Raw genomic sequence first — 18,995 nt, forward strand, 5'->3', positions numbered from 1 at the left:
TGGTATGTGATAAAATGCTGGATTGGCCTAAGAAGCTTCCAAATGGTGGGGAGGTTGTGGTCTTATGATCCTACAATAGTTGCTACTGTTCCCTGCCTCTTCTAGCCAATGTTTTGTGCTTCCTTCAGATTTCCATAGCAAAGTTGCTCTGCTGGAAGCTGTTGTGGTCACTAAGTCTGGGTGAATACTCTCCTCACTGATGGGCTGGGTCAAGGAAATAAGCTTTTCCTTTACAAGCCAAAGAGAGCATATGCTTGCTCAGTTTCTTAAGCTAGATAAGGAAATCAAACTTACTATGATTTTTGTCCTTACTGTTCAAGGAGAAGGGTGTGGCCTGGTAAACAGACTGGTCACTCCTCAGTTTAATTGTGCTTAATATAGGTCCAAACACCTACTGCAAATGTAATAAGCATAAATCAATGATGTGGACTTTTTTATGAAAGCCATGTTCTATGGTCACAGACCAGGCCACCACTGGCTTCAATCTACAGATTGGTCAACAAAAGACCAACCATGTTTATAGCACCCCATCAAAAGTGGTCTGTTTCTATGCATTGTGTGTTAAATCATTCATTTTACCCATGGTCATTGGAAGTTTACCTTAAAGAAGGATGCAAAGGGCATGGCTGATCTATGTATGGCATAAAATTGAGGCTGAGTACCAGAAGAACTGCTTTAAATCTAACCACCTCATCATGCTCCTACTAATTCTATTAGCATGGCCCAGAGACTATACTATTTTCTCTGTTTTTCAAATGTTTCTTCAAGGCTGGTTTACAATCTCCACAAAAATAATGCTTCTTGAAATTCTAAGAAGATTTATAAAAGGAATAACACTATGCTGGAAGTCTCCCATTCATGTCGCATTGCTAGTTAGGCCTCCTCTGAATTTACCAAGAGGCTCAGTGGAAGGAGAAATAGATCCATAGATGGTGTCCTACATCTCCCATCTCTCAAGTCACACAGTGAGCGGTAGAGCTAGCTTTGAAGCCAAATCCCACACTTTTAGCTATGCGATATAAAACTACAGAATCATTAAATACAAAAAGGGGCACAGTTCTACATGACAAATCAGTAGAAACCTGGAAGGTGGTTTCCACCAAACTCCCAAGAATTGTTTATGATGAGTATCTAGTATACAGAACTCTTCTAGTTTTAATAGTATTGTTTTTCTCCAGTAAGTCCCAAAGAGCCTTTCTGATAAAGACAGAAAGAATTAGTCAATTGTTTTATCATTCAATTGGCAAAGACAAATTGCATGATGCTTCTTATGAAGAATATTAGAAACTATATGAAAAGTTAACCATTCACGAAGTGCCTTTTCTGAATGGTAATATTTAAGAATTATTCAGTTAAATTTTCTCACTAAGAGTTTGCTTTAAAAATGAAAAAATAAATTTTATATAAAATCTTTCAGCAGAAAGGTGGCCAGTAAAAAATATAGGTTCAGAACCAAGAAGGACAAATAAATTAAACATTCTGTAGGTACTGTGCTACAGAATTTCAACATGGAAACCTTTTCTCTCAAGAAGCTAGACAATAGACATGACAGGGTAGGTATCAGTTTGGATTCATGGAATGCATTTTGTTTAGTTAATTAAAATTTACATAGAAACTTATTTTGACCTGAGTTTGGAATATCCTTATATAATCAAGTTATCCCTTCCCTTGCCATGCCACAGTGGGAAATGTATGCTTTGGTGTTACACAGATCTGAATGTAACTCATGGCTTCATGAAGTGAGTGACAAGAAGATGGGTCACCTCACCTCACTAAGGCTCAGTCTCACAAAAACAATGAGGACAATAAAATCTAGTATTATGTAATGCAGATGTTATTATCACATGGAAGAACATTCAAAAGTCTTTCATCAATACTGATAACAATATAAAATATTATTACAATGGGGAGAGAATTGATGGAAGAATGTGTTTCTTTAATACAAACTTTAATTTTGATATTCATTATGCACAAAGCTGAAGCAGATGAGGAAGAATCAAAGTACTATATATTGCAAGAGACAGCTGGAAAGACTCTAGAGGTTGTATATCAATCTTTAAGTTACAGATGACAAAACTCAAGAAAGGAAGTGAATTGCTTAAGGTCGAATAACAAAAGATGTAAAGCCTCACTTTGCTATAGAAATACCATGTTCTTATTCTTTGCTAATTCGTTCCCAGATATCCAAGGCTTCCCAGATATTAATGAGTATGCTCAGTTCCAGTTAGCTATACCCTAAGTATCCTGACTCTTCTTAGGGAGCTTAAGATAAAATATCTCATTATTATGAAGTAAATGAATGAGAATATATAATAGATTATGGATCTCAGTATTGCATTCTCTACATGGTAATCTACAATTTGACATGAATTGAGAAACTATTTCAGCAATGCTGTCAGCAGAAGCAGTAGTAGGCCTGGACTTGCTGCCACCTCCTGAAGCAGAATGCCCTTATATTTCTATATTTCTTAAGTAGGAGTACACAGCAAAATCTTATGGAAGAATCCTTTGAACATACAAATCCTCAAGATCCAACTAAAAATGTTTTGATTTGGAAGCAGTGATTAGATGGACTTTGCATTCTAGGTGTAGACTAAAAATTTCAGAGAGGGTTCATTTTTTAAGATATTATTTAAATTAAATAAATGGGTTGAGAAGGCAGAGATTTGACTTAATATGATGTGATTTAGAGGAAAGATACTCCAGACTAAAAATACCACAGATCAGCTGGCCCCATTTCTCAAAATTACCACTGTATCAGAGATTCATTCTTTCAGCCTTCTTACCAAAAATCATCTGTTCATTTGCATATGATAAATTAAAGACATTATATCAATGTCTTAAACCAATGATTAATACTTTAGCAAGAATGAAATTAGTTCTTACCTTAATCCCAAGGGAAATGATCCACAAGGAGGGTAAATTATTTTTAATGGTTGTGAGAGAGTTGAGAAGAAGAGTTTTGTAACAAGGGGAGTTGTTTTCAAAGAGAGAAAATCCAGACGTAGCACCTCTGTAGGAGGAAAAGAGCCTTGAAGGGGTATGTGCAAAGGGCAGGGGATGAAAGCAAAGTACATTTTTACTACAGGTTATCTGATTGCCCTGATGGAGGCATCCTGCTTCTCTCATTCTTACAGGCTTAAGTCTCTCCAGCTTTGAATGAGCCACCACTGACCCTGGTTCATTTAAATGCAAAGCCAAAAAAGGGAGAAAGGCTGGAGGGATTTAATCCTACATTTCGGGTTACACAATATTAAACAGCTTATTGATTTGTCCCACTCAGAGAAGAGAAAACACACAAGCTGCATATTCAAAGCAACAGTTTGAGTTCATTTGTCAGTTCAAGGAAAACAGTTATACCATGTTGAGCCAATGGAGAAACAACTTCCTCAATTTCTTTGAAAATGCATTTTGTTTACTCACCTGAAACTCATCTAGAGTTGTGAGACCTTTTAAATTTCCCTTGGATAGGAGAACTGACCTTTGGGTCAAATATTGTCAGATTCCTTCAATATACTAAAAGTATAGAAGTCTTGGAAAACACAGAAATCTACGCTAAAGACTATGTAAAGGAAGTGGAGAAATGGTCATGAACATTTGACTGTTTTAAGTTAACTGACAGTGAAATAGGGAAATGTCTGGTCAGAGATGTAAACTATTTTGGGGGACTTTGGACATTGGCAGCCAGGAATTCTACTATTCTTTTTATTTATCTTTCTAGATATCTCTAAAGTCTATATGTGCAAATGTCTTTCAGAGTAGCCTATAGTTTTGGTATGATATTTTTTAAAATGTGGCTTTGATTCTTCTGTTCTTTGATCATACAGTTGCTGTTAGGTCAGATAACTTAAGACTTGGACTTAATATTTTTTTCCTCTTTTTCTCTTTTTAGCCATGTAAAACAAAGATAAAACCACATATCAAATCTAAGCAGCAGTATTTAAACCAAGTCAAATTATGAACTATTTCTCACCCCTTCCCTCCAAAGTTAGCATGTATTCCCTGTAGCAGCACCCATGTTTTCAATCAAGGAAGCCAGGTGAAATGGCATGAGTGTGTACCACCTGCTTTAGGGAAACCCAAAAGCCGGGACTAAAACCATGGCAGATAAAACACTAGAATTAAAATCTAGTCACTATAGATTACTGGAAATCTGCTCAAATTTCCTCAAATTCCCCCAAATCTTAACAGTTATGGTGGCAAAGGAAGGAGGAATGCAGTCACTTAAAATTTTTTTTGAAATATTCCTATTACAGTACACTCATGTGAACTTCAAATCTATAGTCAAGCAATGAAGTATTACAGTTATGGATCTTTTGTATTTTTTTCCACTTGCCATGTCCTGGTCATCATAGGGATGAATCTTTGGTATTTTTTATGAACTTTTAGGAGTGGTTGATTCTAAGTTTCTATTTTCACATATTATTTCTCTTAGCTTAGTGATTTTCAAGTTTGTCCCATGGACCAGCTGCATAAGTCCTGTCCAGAAACTTGTTAGAAATGTCAAATTCTTGAGGAGTGCACCAGAAATACTGTATCATAAACTTGAACTCCTAAGTAGGAATGCCAGATGGAGTAGGGGAAATAAGCAATCCATTCTAACAAATCAGGTAGTTCTGGGCATTTACCAAGTTGAAGAGTCACTTAACACATTTCTTAGTTATTCCCATCCTAGGGCATGCTCTTTTATCACTTTATTGTACATAACAACCTCACTTAAAATCAGGTACTAACAAGAAATTCACATTAATATTGGAGTTTCGTGGTGATTTGGCAACACTCATTCTTCCCTTTCCCAAATCTCATGCATATGTATGTGCACAAGCACTCTTGCATCTCTTGAATATTCCAGGAAAGGGAAAGCGAACTGAATATCACTCTCCCACTGGGCAAATTCCAGGAAAGTGTGAGGTAGGCAAAATTTAGGTAAATTATATTCCAGATTAAAATTTTAAAATATATAGATTTGAGGAGGCTATTTGAGACTCTCCTTCACAATAAAAATAAACTATAATCTATGAAAATACATCTTTGAGCATTGATAAAAGCAAATACCCTGATTTCTCTGCCCCCAGACCATAAATCTCTAGAAGTTCAGAAATACATGTAGCCCTCGTTTTGATTATAGAATTAGTTACTTTTCTTTGCTCTTCATATGCATCCTGTGAGTGAATAGGAAACTTAAGCAATTGTTTCCTTACATCTTAATACAAATTTGAGTAGCATTTGGAGGCTATCTCCACAAAGTTATATCTTGTCAAGTTAGTGACAGTGGCTTCATGTAATGGTTTAGAGTACTGTGACAACATGCTACAGTAAATTTTCCTGTGATGATGGGTTAGAATTCCCATATATTTCTGCAGAAATTTCAGATCTGCAAATCTAGACAAGATTTTTTTAAAAGGCAGAAGTTGAGGGTGGTGACGGATGAAGCTATAAGATGCTTCTTTTGATAGGATTTAAAGAATGAGATACTTTGCTGATTATTTACAGATTCTTCTAAAGTTTTCCAGCTAAACAGATTGGCTTATTATTTCAGTCAATTTGGTTAATTAATTTAATAATAATAAAAAACTTTTCCAACCAGTTGTTTGGCTAAATTAATTGTTTGGTTGATGTTTATACTGGCTAATTATTTCATTCAAGACAGCCTGATGATAAAACGAATGTTGAATATGTTTCTAATAAGGAACTGAGGCGATATTAATATACGAAAGCCACATGAATGTAAATTTGTGTTTGGTTAACAGGCTTCAGATTAAACACAATCATTTCAGTCACAGAAAGCATAAAGTCATTTATAGTCTACTACATTTCATTTATGTTTCTTTTAAACTGCACCCAAGTTGACTCAAGCAAGTTTCATTCTGTTCTGATACAAAACACTTTTTTTGAATACTTTTATTGGTACATTTTAGGTATGCAATACATTTACATTTCTCATTGGTAAATTGTACCTTTACATGATGTATCTTGGTTCTTATTTTTTCTCCATTACATGCACTCCCTTCACCCCTCCACCTTTCCATATTTACAAAGACTTTGTTTCCATTTTTTCTATTTCTCATAATTTTTCCTTTCTGTTCTTTCCCTTCCCCTACCCCTCTCACTTCCCCTACCCCTTTGGACCTTTTCTTCCTGTTTCACATTATCAATTATTCATTGTAATCTTTGGTACATTTTAGGTATACAATATAATGATATTCATCACTGGAGATATGCACCTTTACATACTCTCTTGGTTCTTATTTTTTCCCCTTTCCCCTGCCCTCCCTTCAGCCCCTCCATCCCTCCCTATTTACAAAGACATGGTTTTCATTTTTCCATTTTCTCATATTAACTCCATTCCCTTCTGTCCTTTCCCCTACGCCTACTCCACCCACTTCACCTTCCCCTTTGCCCCTTTTCTGCCCATTTCACATTACCTATTATACCTTTTAGTCCTTATTTACACTTTCAGTTTCTCACACTAGAGAAACTATTCGGTATTTACACATGTGTGTCCTATTTATTTCAGTTAAGAATATCGCCTCGATGTGCATCCATTTAGCTATAAATGTCTCTAATTTCTCATTTTTATGGCTGAGTAGTACTCCATTTAAAAAAAAAAAACACCACTTTTTTTTATCCAGTCTCCAGTTGATAGGCATTTGAGCTGTATCCAAGTGTCAGCTATTACAAATTGGGCTGCTCTGAACATGGCTGCACATATATCACTGTGGTATGATTCTTTTAATTCTTTGGGGAAGATCCCCAGCAGGGAAACAGTATGATCAAATGGAACTTCCAGTCCTAGTTCTTTGAGGTATCTCCATACTGATTTCCACAGTGGTTGCACCAGTCTACACTCCCACCAGCAGTGGAGCAGGATTCCTCTTTCCCACAGCACCGCCAGCCTTTGTTATTGGTTGATTTCATGATAGCAGCCATTCTTTCTGGAGTGAGGTGGAATCTCAGCATTGTTTTCATTTGCATCTCTCGAATGACCAGTGATGTTGAACACATTTTCATATGTTTATTTGCTATTTCTACCTCTTTGTCTGAGAAATGTTTGTTCATTTCAGTTGCCCATTTTCAAATTGGGTCTTTAAATTCGGGAGGTCTGATCTTTTTAAGTTCTTTATAGATTTGAGATAGTAGACCTTCGTCTGAGGAACAGCAGGAAAGATTTTTTCCCACATTGTGGATTGTCTCTTCACACTGCTGATGGTTTCTCTTGCTGGGCAGAAGCTTTTTAATAAGAAGAGATCCCACTTGTGGATTGTTTGTGCTCATTCACTGGCAACTGAGTTTTTGTTCATAAAATCTTTTCCTACACCAATGTCTTCAAGGGTTCTACCTAACCTCTGTTCCATCCAGTTCAGCATTTCTATTTTAATATTTAGATCTTTAATCCATTTTGATTTTAGTTTAATGCATGGTGAGAGATATAGGTCAAGTTTTTATCTTTGCCAAATTGAAACCCAATTTTTCCAACACCATTTATTGAAGAGGCTATTTTTCCTCCAGAAAGCATGTTTGGCTCCTTTATCAAAGATGAGATGGCTGAATGTGTCTGGAGTTGCTTCGACATCTTCTCATCTGTTCCACTGGTACTCAGGTCTGTTTCTTTGCCAGCACCATGCTGTTTTTATCACAGTAGCTTTGTAGTATAGTTTCAAGTTGGGGATTGTGATATCCCCTGCCATGTCTCTGTTACCTAGAATTGCTTTTGCTATTCTGGGTCTCTTCTTGTTCCAAATGAATTTTTGGATTGTTTTCTCAAGGTCTGTGAAATATGCTGCTGGGATCTCAATTGGGATTGCATTGAATCTATGTAGCAGTTTTGGAAGTATGGTTATTTTCACTATCTTAATCCTTTCTACCCAGGAGCAAGGCATGTCTTTCCATTTTCTGATATCATCTTCAATCTCTCTTTTCAGAGTGCTATAGTTTTCAGAGAAGAGGTCTTTGATTTCTTTCATTAGGATGATTCCTAGGTATTTCAGTTTTTTGGATGTTATTGTGAAAGGAATTATTTGCCCGATTTCTGTCCCAGTGAGTCTGTTGTTTGTGTAGAGGAAAGCTCTTGATTTTTGTGTGTTGACCTTGTATCCAGCTACTCTACTGGATTTGGTTATTAAGTCTAGAAGACTTTTGGTGGAGTTCTTGGGGTCTTCTATATAGAGTATCATGTCATCTGCAAATAATGACAATTTGACTTCTTCATTACCTATCTTTATTCCTTTTATTTCTTTCTCTTGTCTAATTGCCATGGATAATGTTTTGAAAACTATATTGAACAAGAGTGGAGATAGTGGACATCCTTGTCTTGTTCCTGATTTTAGTGTGAAGGATTTCAGTTTTTCACCATTTAGTGTGATACTGGTTGTTGGTTTTTCATAGATGGCTTTTATCAGATTGAGGCAGAGACCACCTATTCCAATTTTTTGTAGGGTTTTTATCATAAATGCATGTTGGATTTTGTCAAATACATTTTCTGGGTCAATGGAGAAAATCATATGGTTTTTGTCCTTGGCTCTATTGATATAGTGTATTACATTGATTGATTTCCATAGGCTGAACCATCCCTGCATCCCTGGGATGAATCCCACGTGGTCAGGGTGTATGATCTTCTTGATGATCTTCTGCATTCTATTTGCCAGTATCTTATTAAGGAATTTTGCATCTATGTTCATTAGTGATATTGACTTATAGTTCTCTTTTTCAGTTGGGTCTTTGTCTGATTTGGGGATCAAGGTGATGCTTGTTTCCAGGAATGAATTTGGGAGTATTGCTTCCCTTTCAATTTCATTGAAAAGTTTAAACAGTAGTGGCAGCAGTTCCTCTCTAACTATCTTGTAGAATTCAGCAGTGAAGCCCTCAGGACCTGTGCTTTTCTTAGTTGGTAAGTATTTAATTATCTTTTCAGTTTCATTGGTTGATACTGGGTTGTTTATAATTTTTAGGTCTTCTTTTTTCAACTTTGGTAATTCATATGTATCTAGGTATCTGACCATTTCTTTTGTGTTTTCCATCTTATTGGCATATAGGTTCTGGAAGCAGGTATTGATGATCCTCTGGACTTTGGCTGGGTCTGTTGTAATTTCAACCTTTTTGAAGCAATTTTTCTTTTCCTGGTCACTAATTGCAATCTTATCTTCTATATCTGAAATTCTGTCCTCACTTTGGCTCATTCGGCTGTGTAGACTTTCAATGCAGTTTTTTATCTCCTGGAAATCTATTTCCATCTGTTTTATGGATTCCATTTGTTTCTTATATTGGGATTCCATCATGTTCCTGAGCTCCTCTCTAGATTTATTAATCATGTCTTGCACTAGGGGCACAATTTCTCCTATTATCTAAGAAATTATTTCTGATTTCATTTTTTTCTAGATCCCCTTTTTTTGCCAGTTCAGTGGGTCCAGTGGTTGAGTATCAGAGTTTCCATCTCATTTCCCTTTGGGGTTGCTGTAGGTGATCTGGAAGTCTGGTTTTGAGACTTATTTACATGTTTTCTCCTTTCGACTTGGGGGGGGGGGGCTGTTGGCGCCTGCAGAGATTACCTCCTCTGAGCTGGGAGAGGTGGGACAGGGGCCAGGAGCAGCGGTAGGGATGGTGACCCAAAAGCCCTGTCCTGTGGACTGGGAGCAGTGGGAGGGGTGGTAGCCAGGAAGCCCCTTCCTCTGGTCCAGGAGCAGTGGGACAGGGGCTCAGAAGGCCCTACATCTGCTCCAGGAGCAGCAGGAGGCATGGTGGCCTGGAAGCCCCCTTCGTCTGGGCTATGAGTGGCAGGACAGAAGGTGGCCCAAAAGCCCTTTTCTCTGGGCTGGGAGCAGCAGGACTCAGTACCATGGTCTGGTGGTCTGGTGTCCTCTGCATCTTTGTAGTGTCGAACCAGGTGGCTGCCTGTCTGCAGCAGGCTGTTTCCACATGTTCGTGACCTCGGTAGGGTGTCAGCAGACCTGCCTGTCTGCAGCAGGCTGATTCGGGGTGTTCTGCGCCACTTGGGACCTCAGTAGGGTCAATTTCAACCTTTTCATTCCTAACTGCATGATTTTGGGCCTTTTCTTTCCTTTTTCTGATAAGCTTGGCTAAGGGTTTGCCAATGTTGTTTATTCTTTCCAAAAACCAACTCTTGGCTTCATTAATTTTTTGTATCATTCTTTAGTCTCTATTGAATTGATTTCTCCTCTGATCTTTACATTTTCCTCCCTTGTATGACCTTTGGGTTTGTCCTTCTCTTCTTTTTCTAGAAGCTTGAGGTTCAGCATCAGGTTGTTTAATTGGCCTCACTCTGTTTTCCTAATATGTGCATTCACTGATATGAATTTCCCTCGTAAGACTGCTTTCATTGTGTCCCATAGATTCTGATATGTTGTATTGTCATTGTCATTTAATTGAAGGAACTGTCTGATTTCTTCTATTATTTCCACTGTGACCCATTCGTTATTCACAAGTGTGCTGTTCAACTTCCATGTGTTTATGAAATTTTTGCAGTTTCTTTTGCTATGGATCTCTAATTTCATCACACTATGGTCTGATAATATACAGGGGATAACTTCATTTACTTTGCATTTACTTAAACATGTTCTATGAGGGAGTATGTGGTCTAATTTCGAGATCAAATCTTGTGCAGATGAAAAGAATGTGTATTCTGATTTTGTGGGGTGCACACTCTGTAAACATCTGTTAAGTTCATTTGTTCAAGAATTCAATTGAGTTCTAGTATTTCATTACTTATTTTTTGATAAGTGATCTAGCTATTTGTGGCAGTGGGGTACTGAGGTCCCCTACTACAATTGAATTTGTGAATATATGACTTCTCATGTCCATTAGTATTTGTTTTATATAGTTGGGCGCACTATTGTTTGGTGCATAGATATTTATAATTGTCATCTCTTCCTGTTAAATTGTTCCCTTTCCAAGGATGTAGTGCCCTTCTTTGTCTCTCTTAATCAGTGTTGGTTTGAAATCTACTTGATCTGCAAAGAGGATAGCTACTCCTGCTTTTTTTCGGGTTCCTGTCACATGGAGTATTGTTTTCCACCCTTTCATTTTCAGTCTATGAGTTTCCTTTTGAATTAAGTGTGTTTCTTGTATGCAGCATATTGTTGGATGTTGCTTCTTGACCCATTCTGCCAGTCTATTTTTTTGATTGGTGAATTGAGACCATTAACATGAATGGTTATAACTGATACATATTGAGTTATCATTGTCATGACTTTTTCTTTTTGTTGGATTCTCCCCCTTTACATTTAATTTCTTGTCGTGCCCAATGTCCTCATTCTGCTGTGCTTCCTGAGGTTGTGATCATCATCGTCTGTTCCTAGGATATTGTCTAATATTTTTTGGAGTGTTTGTTTGGTATTCATAAAGTTCCTAAGGTGCTCTTTGTCATGGAAGTATCTTATGTCTCCATCAATTTTGAAAGATAGTTTTGCAGGGTAAATCAATCTGGGTTGGAGGCTGTTTTCTTTTAGGACTTGGAATATGTCCCTCCAAGGTCTTCTTGCCTTGAGGGATTGCGTTGAGGAGTCTCCTGTGATTCTGATGGGTTTTCCTTTGTATGTAATTTCTTTCTTTTCTCTAACTACTTGTAGAACTTTGTTCTTCTGTTGGGTTTCTGGAATCTTAACAGTTATATGCTTATGTGTAGATTTTTTTTTTTATCCAGTCTAGTTGGAGTCCTATGTGCTTCACTTATCTGTATGTCAAGCTCTTTTCCCCTGCTTGGGATGTTTTCTGCCATTTTTTCTTCGAAGAGATTTTTTTTTATGTCATCTGCATTCTCTCCTGTTTCTTGGTTGACTCCAATCAGTCTTATGGTATTCTTCTTTGTATTGTCTAGTAGCTCTGGATTGCTTTCTTGTGTTCCCTTACAGTTTTGAAGCAATTTTTCTTTTCCTGGTCACTAATTGCAATCTTATCTTCTATATCTGAAATTCTGTCCTCACCTTGGCTCATTCTGCTGTGTAGACTTTCAGTGGAGTTTTTGATCTCCTGGAAATCTGTTTGCATCTGTTTTATGGATTCCATTTCCTATGTTGGGATTCCTTCATGTTTCTCAGCTCCTCTCCAGATTTATTAATCATGTCCTGCACAATGAGCACAATCTCTGCTGTCATCTGAGAAATTACTTCTCATTTCATTTTTTCCTGATCCTCTTTTGTTGTCAGTTCAGGGAGTCCAGGTGGTTGAGTATCAGAATGCTCCATCTCATTTCCCTTTGGGGTTGCTGTAGGTGATCTGGAAGTTTGTTTTTGAGACCTTTTTTAGGTGTCTTCTCATTTTGACCCATGTGGGTTGCTATTCACACCTGCATGACTCACCTCCTCTGGGCTGGGAACAGTGGAAGGGAGGCCCAGAAGCCCCTTTCCTTTGGGCTGGGAACAGTGGAAGGGTGGCCTGGAAGCCCCTTCCTCTGGGCTGGGAGCAGTGGAGCCTGGTACATAACAGTTTAAGTGAACATTCAGGTATGAAATGTTCTGCTTCTTCCAAGGTTGCATTTTAGTACTTACAGGGGGACCTCCAGTAGTAGTAGCTCTTTTTTTTTTTTGGTACCGGGGATTGAACTCAGGACCTTGTGCTTGTAAGGCAGGCAGTGACACTGAGCTAAATCCCCAACAGCTCTTTATATTCTTATTTTAAATAAATAAAAACTAGATTGCCTTAGCTAGCTGCATAAAATATTAGAGAAAATATTGTAACATTTCAGATGAGGGATTTGGAGTCACTCATGCATGGGTTTTAAGTTTAGTTATATCAATTTCCCTTTGACAACTAGCAAATTACTTAACCTGTTTCAGCAACAGATTTCTGCATCTGTAAAATTAGATGATAATGTTCACCTCATAGGATGCATCTCTTGGTCACTAAGGAGCACTCAGCAAATGTTAGTTATCCCTTTTCATGGCAAAGGACTAACTTTACAATTGAGAATCTAATCTTAGTTAAGAAGCATACACACTGTCCTGTACCAGTGACCTCTAAGAAAGAAACTATTTGTCTTCTTGCCAAGTCAATCTTAACCTGTGGGTATAGGTAATATATAAGCTATTGAACAGAAGAAAGAAGTGGAAATGACCTGAGGTTGGTCTCCCTGTGCTTTAATTACCTTTAATTTTTTTATTTTAACTTTTAAGCCCAATATATATAAGCATAAAATATGCACAAAATAATAGGTTATTATATAATGTTCAATACATGTATACATTGCATAATGTTTAATTAGATTAAATATACTTATCTCCTCAAACTTTTTTATTTCTTGGTGAAAAGTTCCACAATCTTTTCTTCTAGCTTTTTGAAATGTACTGTACATTACTGTTACCTACTGTGTGTGTAATAGCATCCCACATTTTCTTGCTTCTACTGTAAGTGTAACTCAGTGCTCAGTGATCAACCTTTTTCCCCACTCCTCCCCAATCCTACTCTCCCCTCAGGCTCTGCTAACCATTACTCTCACTTTCTGGGTGTGCTCTGGTTTATTTAAGTGGTAAAAATCAGTTTTTACTCAATGGAGGAAACAATACCCAACACTAAGATGGAAGTACAGAACTTTGAGGGAGGAAATAAAAACTAGAATTGAGAGAAAGAAGGGAAACTTCTTCTATAGAAGCATGCAGAAGTAATTGTATTGAAATACATACTGTAAAATAAAGAGAGCTGTAGAGTTGGTTTGTGGAAATGGAGGAGGAAAAGATATTGAAATTATTCTCATTGGAAAGAGCGAGGATAGGGAGTTTCTAGAAGCTTCTCCTCATTCTTTCTCATTTCTACCTGGGAGACAAGTCTGCATTTGCAGAATGAATAATTTATTATCGCTTCAGGTGACTGACTCCTGAATGATAAGTGTTATCTAATGTATAAAACAAAAGCATAAGGAAAATTATTGGCAGTATAAACCTAGGCACATTCATGCTTCACTTTGTTTTGGAGACAGCAATATTTTAAAATTTGGCTCCAATTCTGTCAGAAAGAAGGTAACTTGTGATCCACTAAACCACTCTAGATACCATTTTATATAAGAATTAGAACATGTAATGAATGTATTGACACAAAACTTAATTCTTTTTCTTTTTTTGGGGGGGGAGGGTACTGGGAATTGAACTCAGGAACTTGCTCTTGCCAGGCAAGCGTGGGCACTGCTGAGCTACATCCCTGGCCCACAAAACTTAATTCTTAGCATCATTGTCATATAACTTTTGTTAAGGAGAAAATTTAAATATATTAAAAATCATTAATAAATTGTCACTTTATAGTTATTAATCAATCAACACTTGTTGTAGATTTCCTCTCAGCCATTTAATCCATGAAAATGGAAAATTTACCTTACCTATTTCTTTTTAAGCTTTATTTTTATCAACCACACTCAGAGAGTTTGGGGCAGTAACATTTTTATTGCTTCTATGGATCTTTTTCCTGTAATCAATCCTCCTTTGGTTAAAATGGACATATATTTGGGCAATTTTGCCAAAGCCTCAAGTCAGTATCTTATGAAAGTATACCTAAATAAGTTACATAGGTACAGTAATAGTTACAACAAGTTTGAAAATTATCACAAAGCTCTGCTAAGACAGTGCCTAGGTATCTAAAAGAAAACTCCCCCTAAAATCCTTGTCCTTAAAGGAAATTTAAATTCTGAAGTCTTGTTATTGTTCACTTTTGCCCCTTGATTTTCAATGATAGATAAACAGTCTGTAATAAAGTAATACTAATGCTTCAGGAATGCCATCAAACAAACTCATTTTAATCCATTATGTTATAAAGTTGGTGCTCACGCACATAAGATGCTAAACATCTAGATATATAACCACATTTGAATGTTACAGCATTGCATTTATATTTTAAGTGTACATGCTAGCTATTTTAGAAGATTCTTGAATACAATGGTAGCAGAAACAATAGCAATGTTCATTATGCTTGTAGGCTATTCCAGTTTTGTTAAAGAGAGGAACATAATATGACAGACTAAGGATACCATTGCCCTAGGACCACTGGCTAGAGACAGAAATGGGGACCTCATGACCACTTACAGAGGTGAAATGGCTTGACTTCCTTACACACAACATTATGCAAACCTGACTATCCATATATAGGGCTTCTTCAAATAGATGCTAAATTACATAGATTTGATAAGTGAGTATGTTGTTAGCGGTCAAAGAAGTTATTTGACCAAACATATAGTAAATAGAAATACTACATAATGGTTTAAAACATGAGATTAGGAGTCAAGAGTTTCTGGATTTGTATTCTGGCTCTTCTACTTAGTTATCTATATGATCTTTAAAATGTGACCTCTCAATTTTCTCATTGCACACTAGATATTATAATACCATTTCTGAATAAAGCAGCTGTGAGGACTAAATGAATTTCTATCTATCTATATATTTATCTATGAAGTTTTAAAACAGAACTTGCTATGTTACAGACTGTCAAAAATTTTATATGTATTTTGTCATTATTAGTTATGTGGGTCTAATGAATCTTTGTCCTAAAAAATTGTGAGAAAAACCAGCAAATTAAAGAAATTTAAATTCATTCTTTAATTATTGTTTTCATTCCTCTAACCTTAAGATGATAGCATGTCTCTATAATCTTTGATTAAAATCACAATCATCTTAAAATATAAGCAATCAAATGAGAAGCAAAAGTTTGATACAGATCTATGTTCCAGTATACTCATTTTTAGCCAGTTATCAAACAACCAGATATAGTGTATAAATTAAACCCTGTCTTTTATCAGAAGTTTTCAAGTAATTTTTAGTCTTAATATGCATTTTTAAGATAAAAGGTTGGAAACCAATTTAGGAGAATAAAGATAATCATCCCAAGAAACTAAAAAAATGAGTTCAGTTGAATAATAGAAATCTAGATTTTCTGGTATCTCATACCAAATAAATAAAGTCATGGATCACTTAATATCAGAGATTCATTGTAACATTTGCATCTTTCGTCAGTCTCTTCTTTGTGGAATCATCAGTCACAGAGTGTACTTACCTACATGTAGGCATTAAAGTCTACTGCATATTAGATTCTATTATAAGCTTATGAGATCACTGTTGGCATTGGAAAAAAAACCATTGTTATGTGACACACGAGTGTATTTTAAAACTATGATGACATTCATACCAATTTGCAGAGAATTGATATTTCAGGAAAGAAAAATAACTAAATTTATTTGCCACAGATCTTGATTGATTAAACCCAGTCAAAAGCAATAGTTTTTTGTTTTTGTTTTTGTTTTTCAGTACCTGGGATCAAACTCAGGACCTTGCCCTTGGGAGGCAGGTGAGGCAGGTGTGCCACTGAGCTAAATCCCAGACCCAAAAGCAGTGTTAATTGACTGGGTGTTTTGTTATGTAAATACCTTGTACAAGAACTAGTGATCTAATAATACAGGCTTTAAAAAGCTATTTCCAAATATCAGCAGTTTTTCAAAATCTTCTTTGTTGATAATCAATAGTCAACCCTGACTCTGCAAAAATCTATGAATAAGCAAAATTTACTTTGTCATCTCCCTTCTGCTTCTGTTGCTTCTCTTCCTCTCCTTTTCCCTTCTTTCTTCCCACCCCTGGAGATTTGGTTTGTTCCATTGGCCCTGTCCCTCCCTTGGTTCAGCCCTGTAACCTGAGCAAATTTACCTAGCCAATAAGACGACCAACATCTTGTTTCTTTTCTGTCTTTAATGAGACAGCAAATAAACTGGCATTTTAGAAAGTTTTCAGCACAATGAGACCCCCCAAAAAAGTGTTTTTTGATTGCCTCACATTTAAGCTAAGTATTCAGTCAAACAATTTAAATGTTAAGTTCATTACCAGCATTGTCAATAAGAATTAAATGCAGCTCTTGGGGGTTTTCTTTGGTAATGAGACTATTCTAATCTTGATCGTGGTGGTGGTTTCATGGCTAAATGTGTTTGTTAAAACTCATAGAAATGTACACTGAAATAGGGAAATTTTGCTGATGAAAATTATATCTCAGTAAACCTAATCAAAGGAATGTGCAATACCCCCTTTTTATATTAGAAAGGGAGAGATTTAAAAGATATATGGATGGATGAATGGATGAAGATATAAAGATGAATGCTATAAAGATAAAAATTCTGAAGCCAGGCATGGTGGTGTAACAGCAGTCCCAGTTTGGGAGACTTGAGGCAGGAGGATCACTTGAGCCCAGAAGTTTTAGACCAGCCTGGGAAACATAGCAAGAACCTGTTTCCAAGCAAACAAACAAACAAACAATTCTGTAGTTACAAAAAAGAATTTAGATTGAGATCCCACAGGCATAATTTTAGGCTTGTCCTCCTCCAAGTGACAGTAGTAAGGTTACTTTCCTGGAGTTTGATTCTGCCTCTATAAGCTGAAGAGGTTGGACTAGAATCTCACTAAACTCCCAATTCTCCAGTGAGATGGCCTAATTTGGCAAGAGTATGGGAGAGGTGGGTTGGGAGATTTTTTAAACATTAGAAAGTAAATCGTCTATTTAAAAAAAAACAGGTGGAATGGATAATGTGATGTGAAATTTGAGAAACATCTGTTCTCTTATAGCAGTGTCTGGGTCAAGATGGAGCCACCTGGGTTGCAGTGCTATATCAGGCTGCTGAAGTCAGAATCTGGTTGACCCAAGACATTTCGGTCAGTGTAAAAATATACCTTTATGAGTTTTATAGCTTTTAGTATTGTTTTCACTTCAACTTCTAGGGAAACTTTTTTGGCACTAGTAGAAGAAGGAAAATGAATCAATGAAAACTTGTTAATTACTTAATAAGTAATTACATTTTGAATCTGAATATTTTACTGGCATACTTTCTGTAACTACTTGTTCAAATAAATAATGTGTATTTGTTGCTAGATATTGGTGGTATCTACTATGCGAATACATTCATTGTGGGTAGTTGGTGTCACCACTGTCTGGCTCCTATAAAGTCTAATAATTTCTGACTGATTAGCCAGAGAAATTTCAAATAGGAAAAGAAAACCAAACCAGTTAATTATCCTGCACAAATTAAGCCTAATAATAAGACATTTTGAAAAACAGGAATAATAGGGAAGACATCACCCATCTCCAAAATACAGAAGTAAGTTTTGAAGTCTCTGAAGTGCTTTCTTCGTTACAGTTTTCCTTTGGCTGCAATTGTACACAGATTTGTTTCAAAGACTTGCAATGGGTGACAGGATATTTTGGTACCAGGTTATGGAACATTTGATGTGCAAACAAACTATACAGAGAAAAAACTTGACTTTGAAAAGGGAATATTAGTGACTTTAACTTTTTTTAAATTATAAGCTTCTAGGGCTTTTATTCAATTTTTATTATTCATTAATACATGTTTACAGTACAGTGGGGAATTGGTACATGTACATGACACATCTTAATTCTTTTTCATACACTTCTTCTCCCTTCCCTTCTCCTTCTTCCATTCTTGTTCCCCTTCCCATTTTCAAAACAAAATCTTCCTGCTTTATGATCTATCTTTAATTTTACTCTTTATATTTATATTTTGCATTTCCCATATAAGAGAAACCATGTGATATTTAAGCTTGTGTGCCTAATTTATTTCACTTAACATATGGTGGATATAACTAGTGGCAGATGTTAAAAGTAAGATGGAGAGGCTTGTGCTCTTAATGCTTCTCAACAAGATGAGTGAATTTGTTTCCATTAAGAGGTACATTTATGGCATTGAGGCCCTATGTAGTGCTTAGAAATGTCATACTTTGCTCTTAAACATTCCCTAGGGGGAGTGTTTTATTTTAGAACTAATATTTTAGTCATTAAAATATTAGAAAGTAGAATTTCATATTCAATATAGTTGGATTTTGGGAAGTTTGTTTCCATGGCTCCATGTTCACATTACATGTTCACATTATAGAAGTTGACTACACACTTGACTGGTGTAAGTTTTTAATACCAATACCTGCCCCCCTCCATAATTTGATGCCTATGACTTTGTTCCAATGATATGTGTACTAGCTGGGCTCCCAGGTTCAATGCCTTGGTCTTATATTGAA

At 36.3% G+C, this 18,995-nt stretch overlaps 1 protein-coding gene across 5 annotated transcripts in view; it reads left to right on the forward strand.

Annotated features, from left to right (window-relative positions):
- Nrk (Nik related kinase) overlaps positions 1 to 18,995 on the forward strand; it is a 141,817-nt gene that overhangs the window by 27,602 nt on the left and 95,220 nt on the right. For 2 of the 5 annotated variants that reach the window (XM_087196708.1, XM_087196709.1), the window contains one exon: positions 17,532 to 17,618. The exons of the other annotated variants lie outside the window; for them this stretch is intronic. In XM_087196708.1, the coding sequence (XP_087052834.1) occupies positions 17,532 to 17,618 (87 nt within the window). The remainder of the gene's footprint in view (positions 1 to 17,531; positions 17,619 to 18,995) is intronic. 5 annotated transcript variants of the gene reach the window in all.

The sequence above is a fragment of the Heterocephalus glaber genome, unplaced genomic scaffold (assembly GCF_053883595.1).
Source record: "Heterocephalus glaber isolate CG9 unplaced genomic scaffold, H.glaber_assembly_v1.0 deba00001613, whole genome shotgun sequence".
Classification (NCBI taxonomy): domain Eukaryota; kingdom Metazoa; phylum Chordata; class Mammalia; order Rodentia; family Bathyergidae; genus Heterocephalus; species Heterocephalus glaber.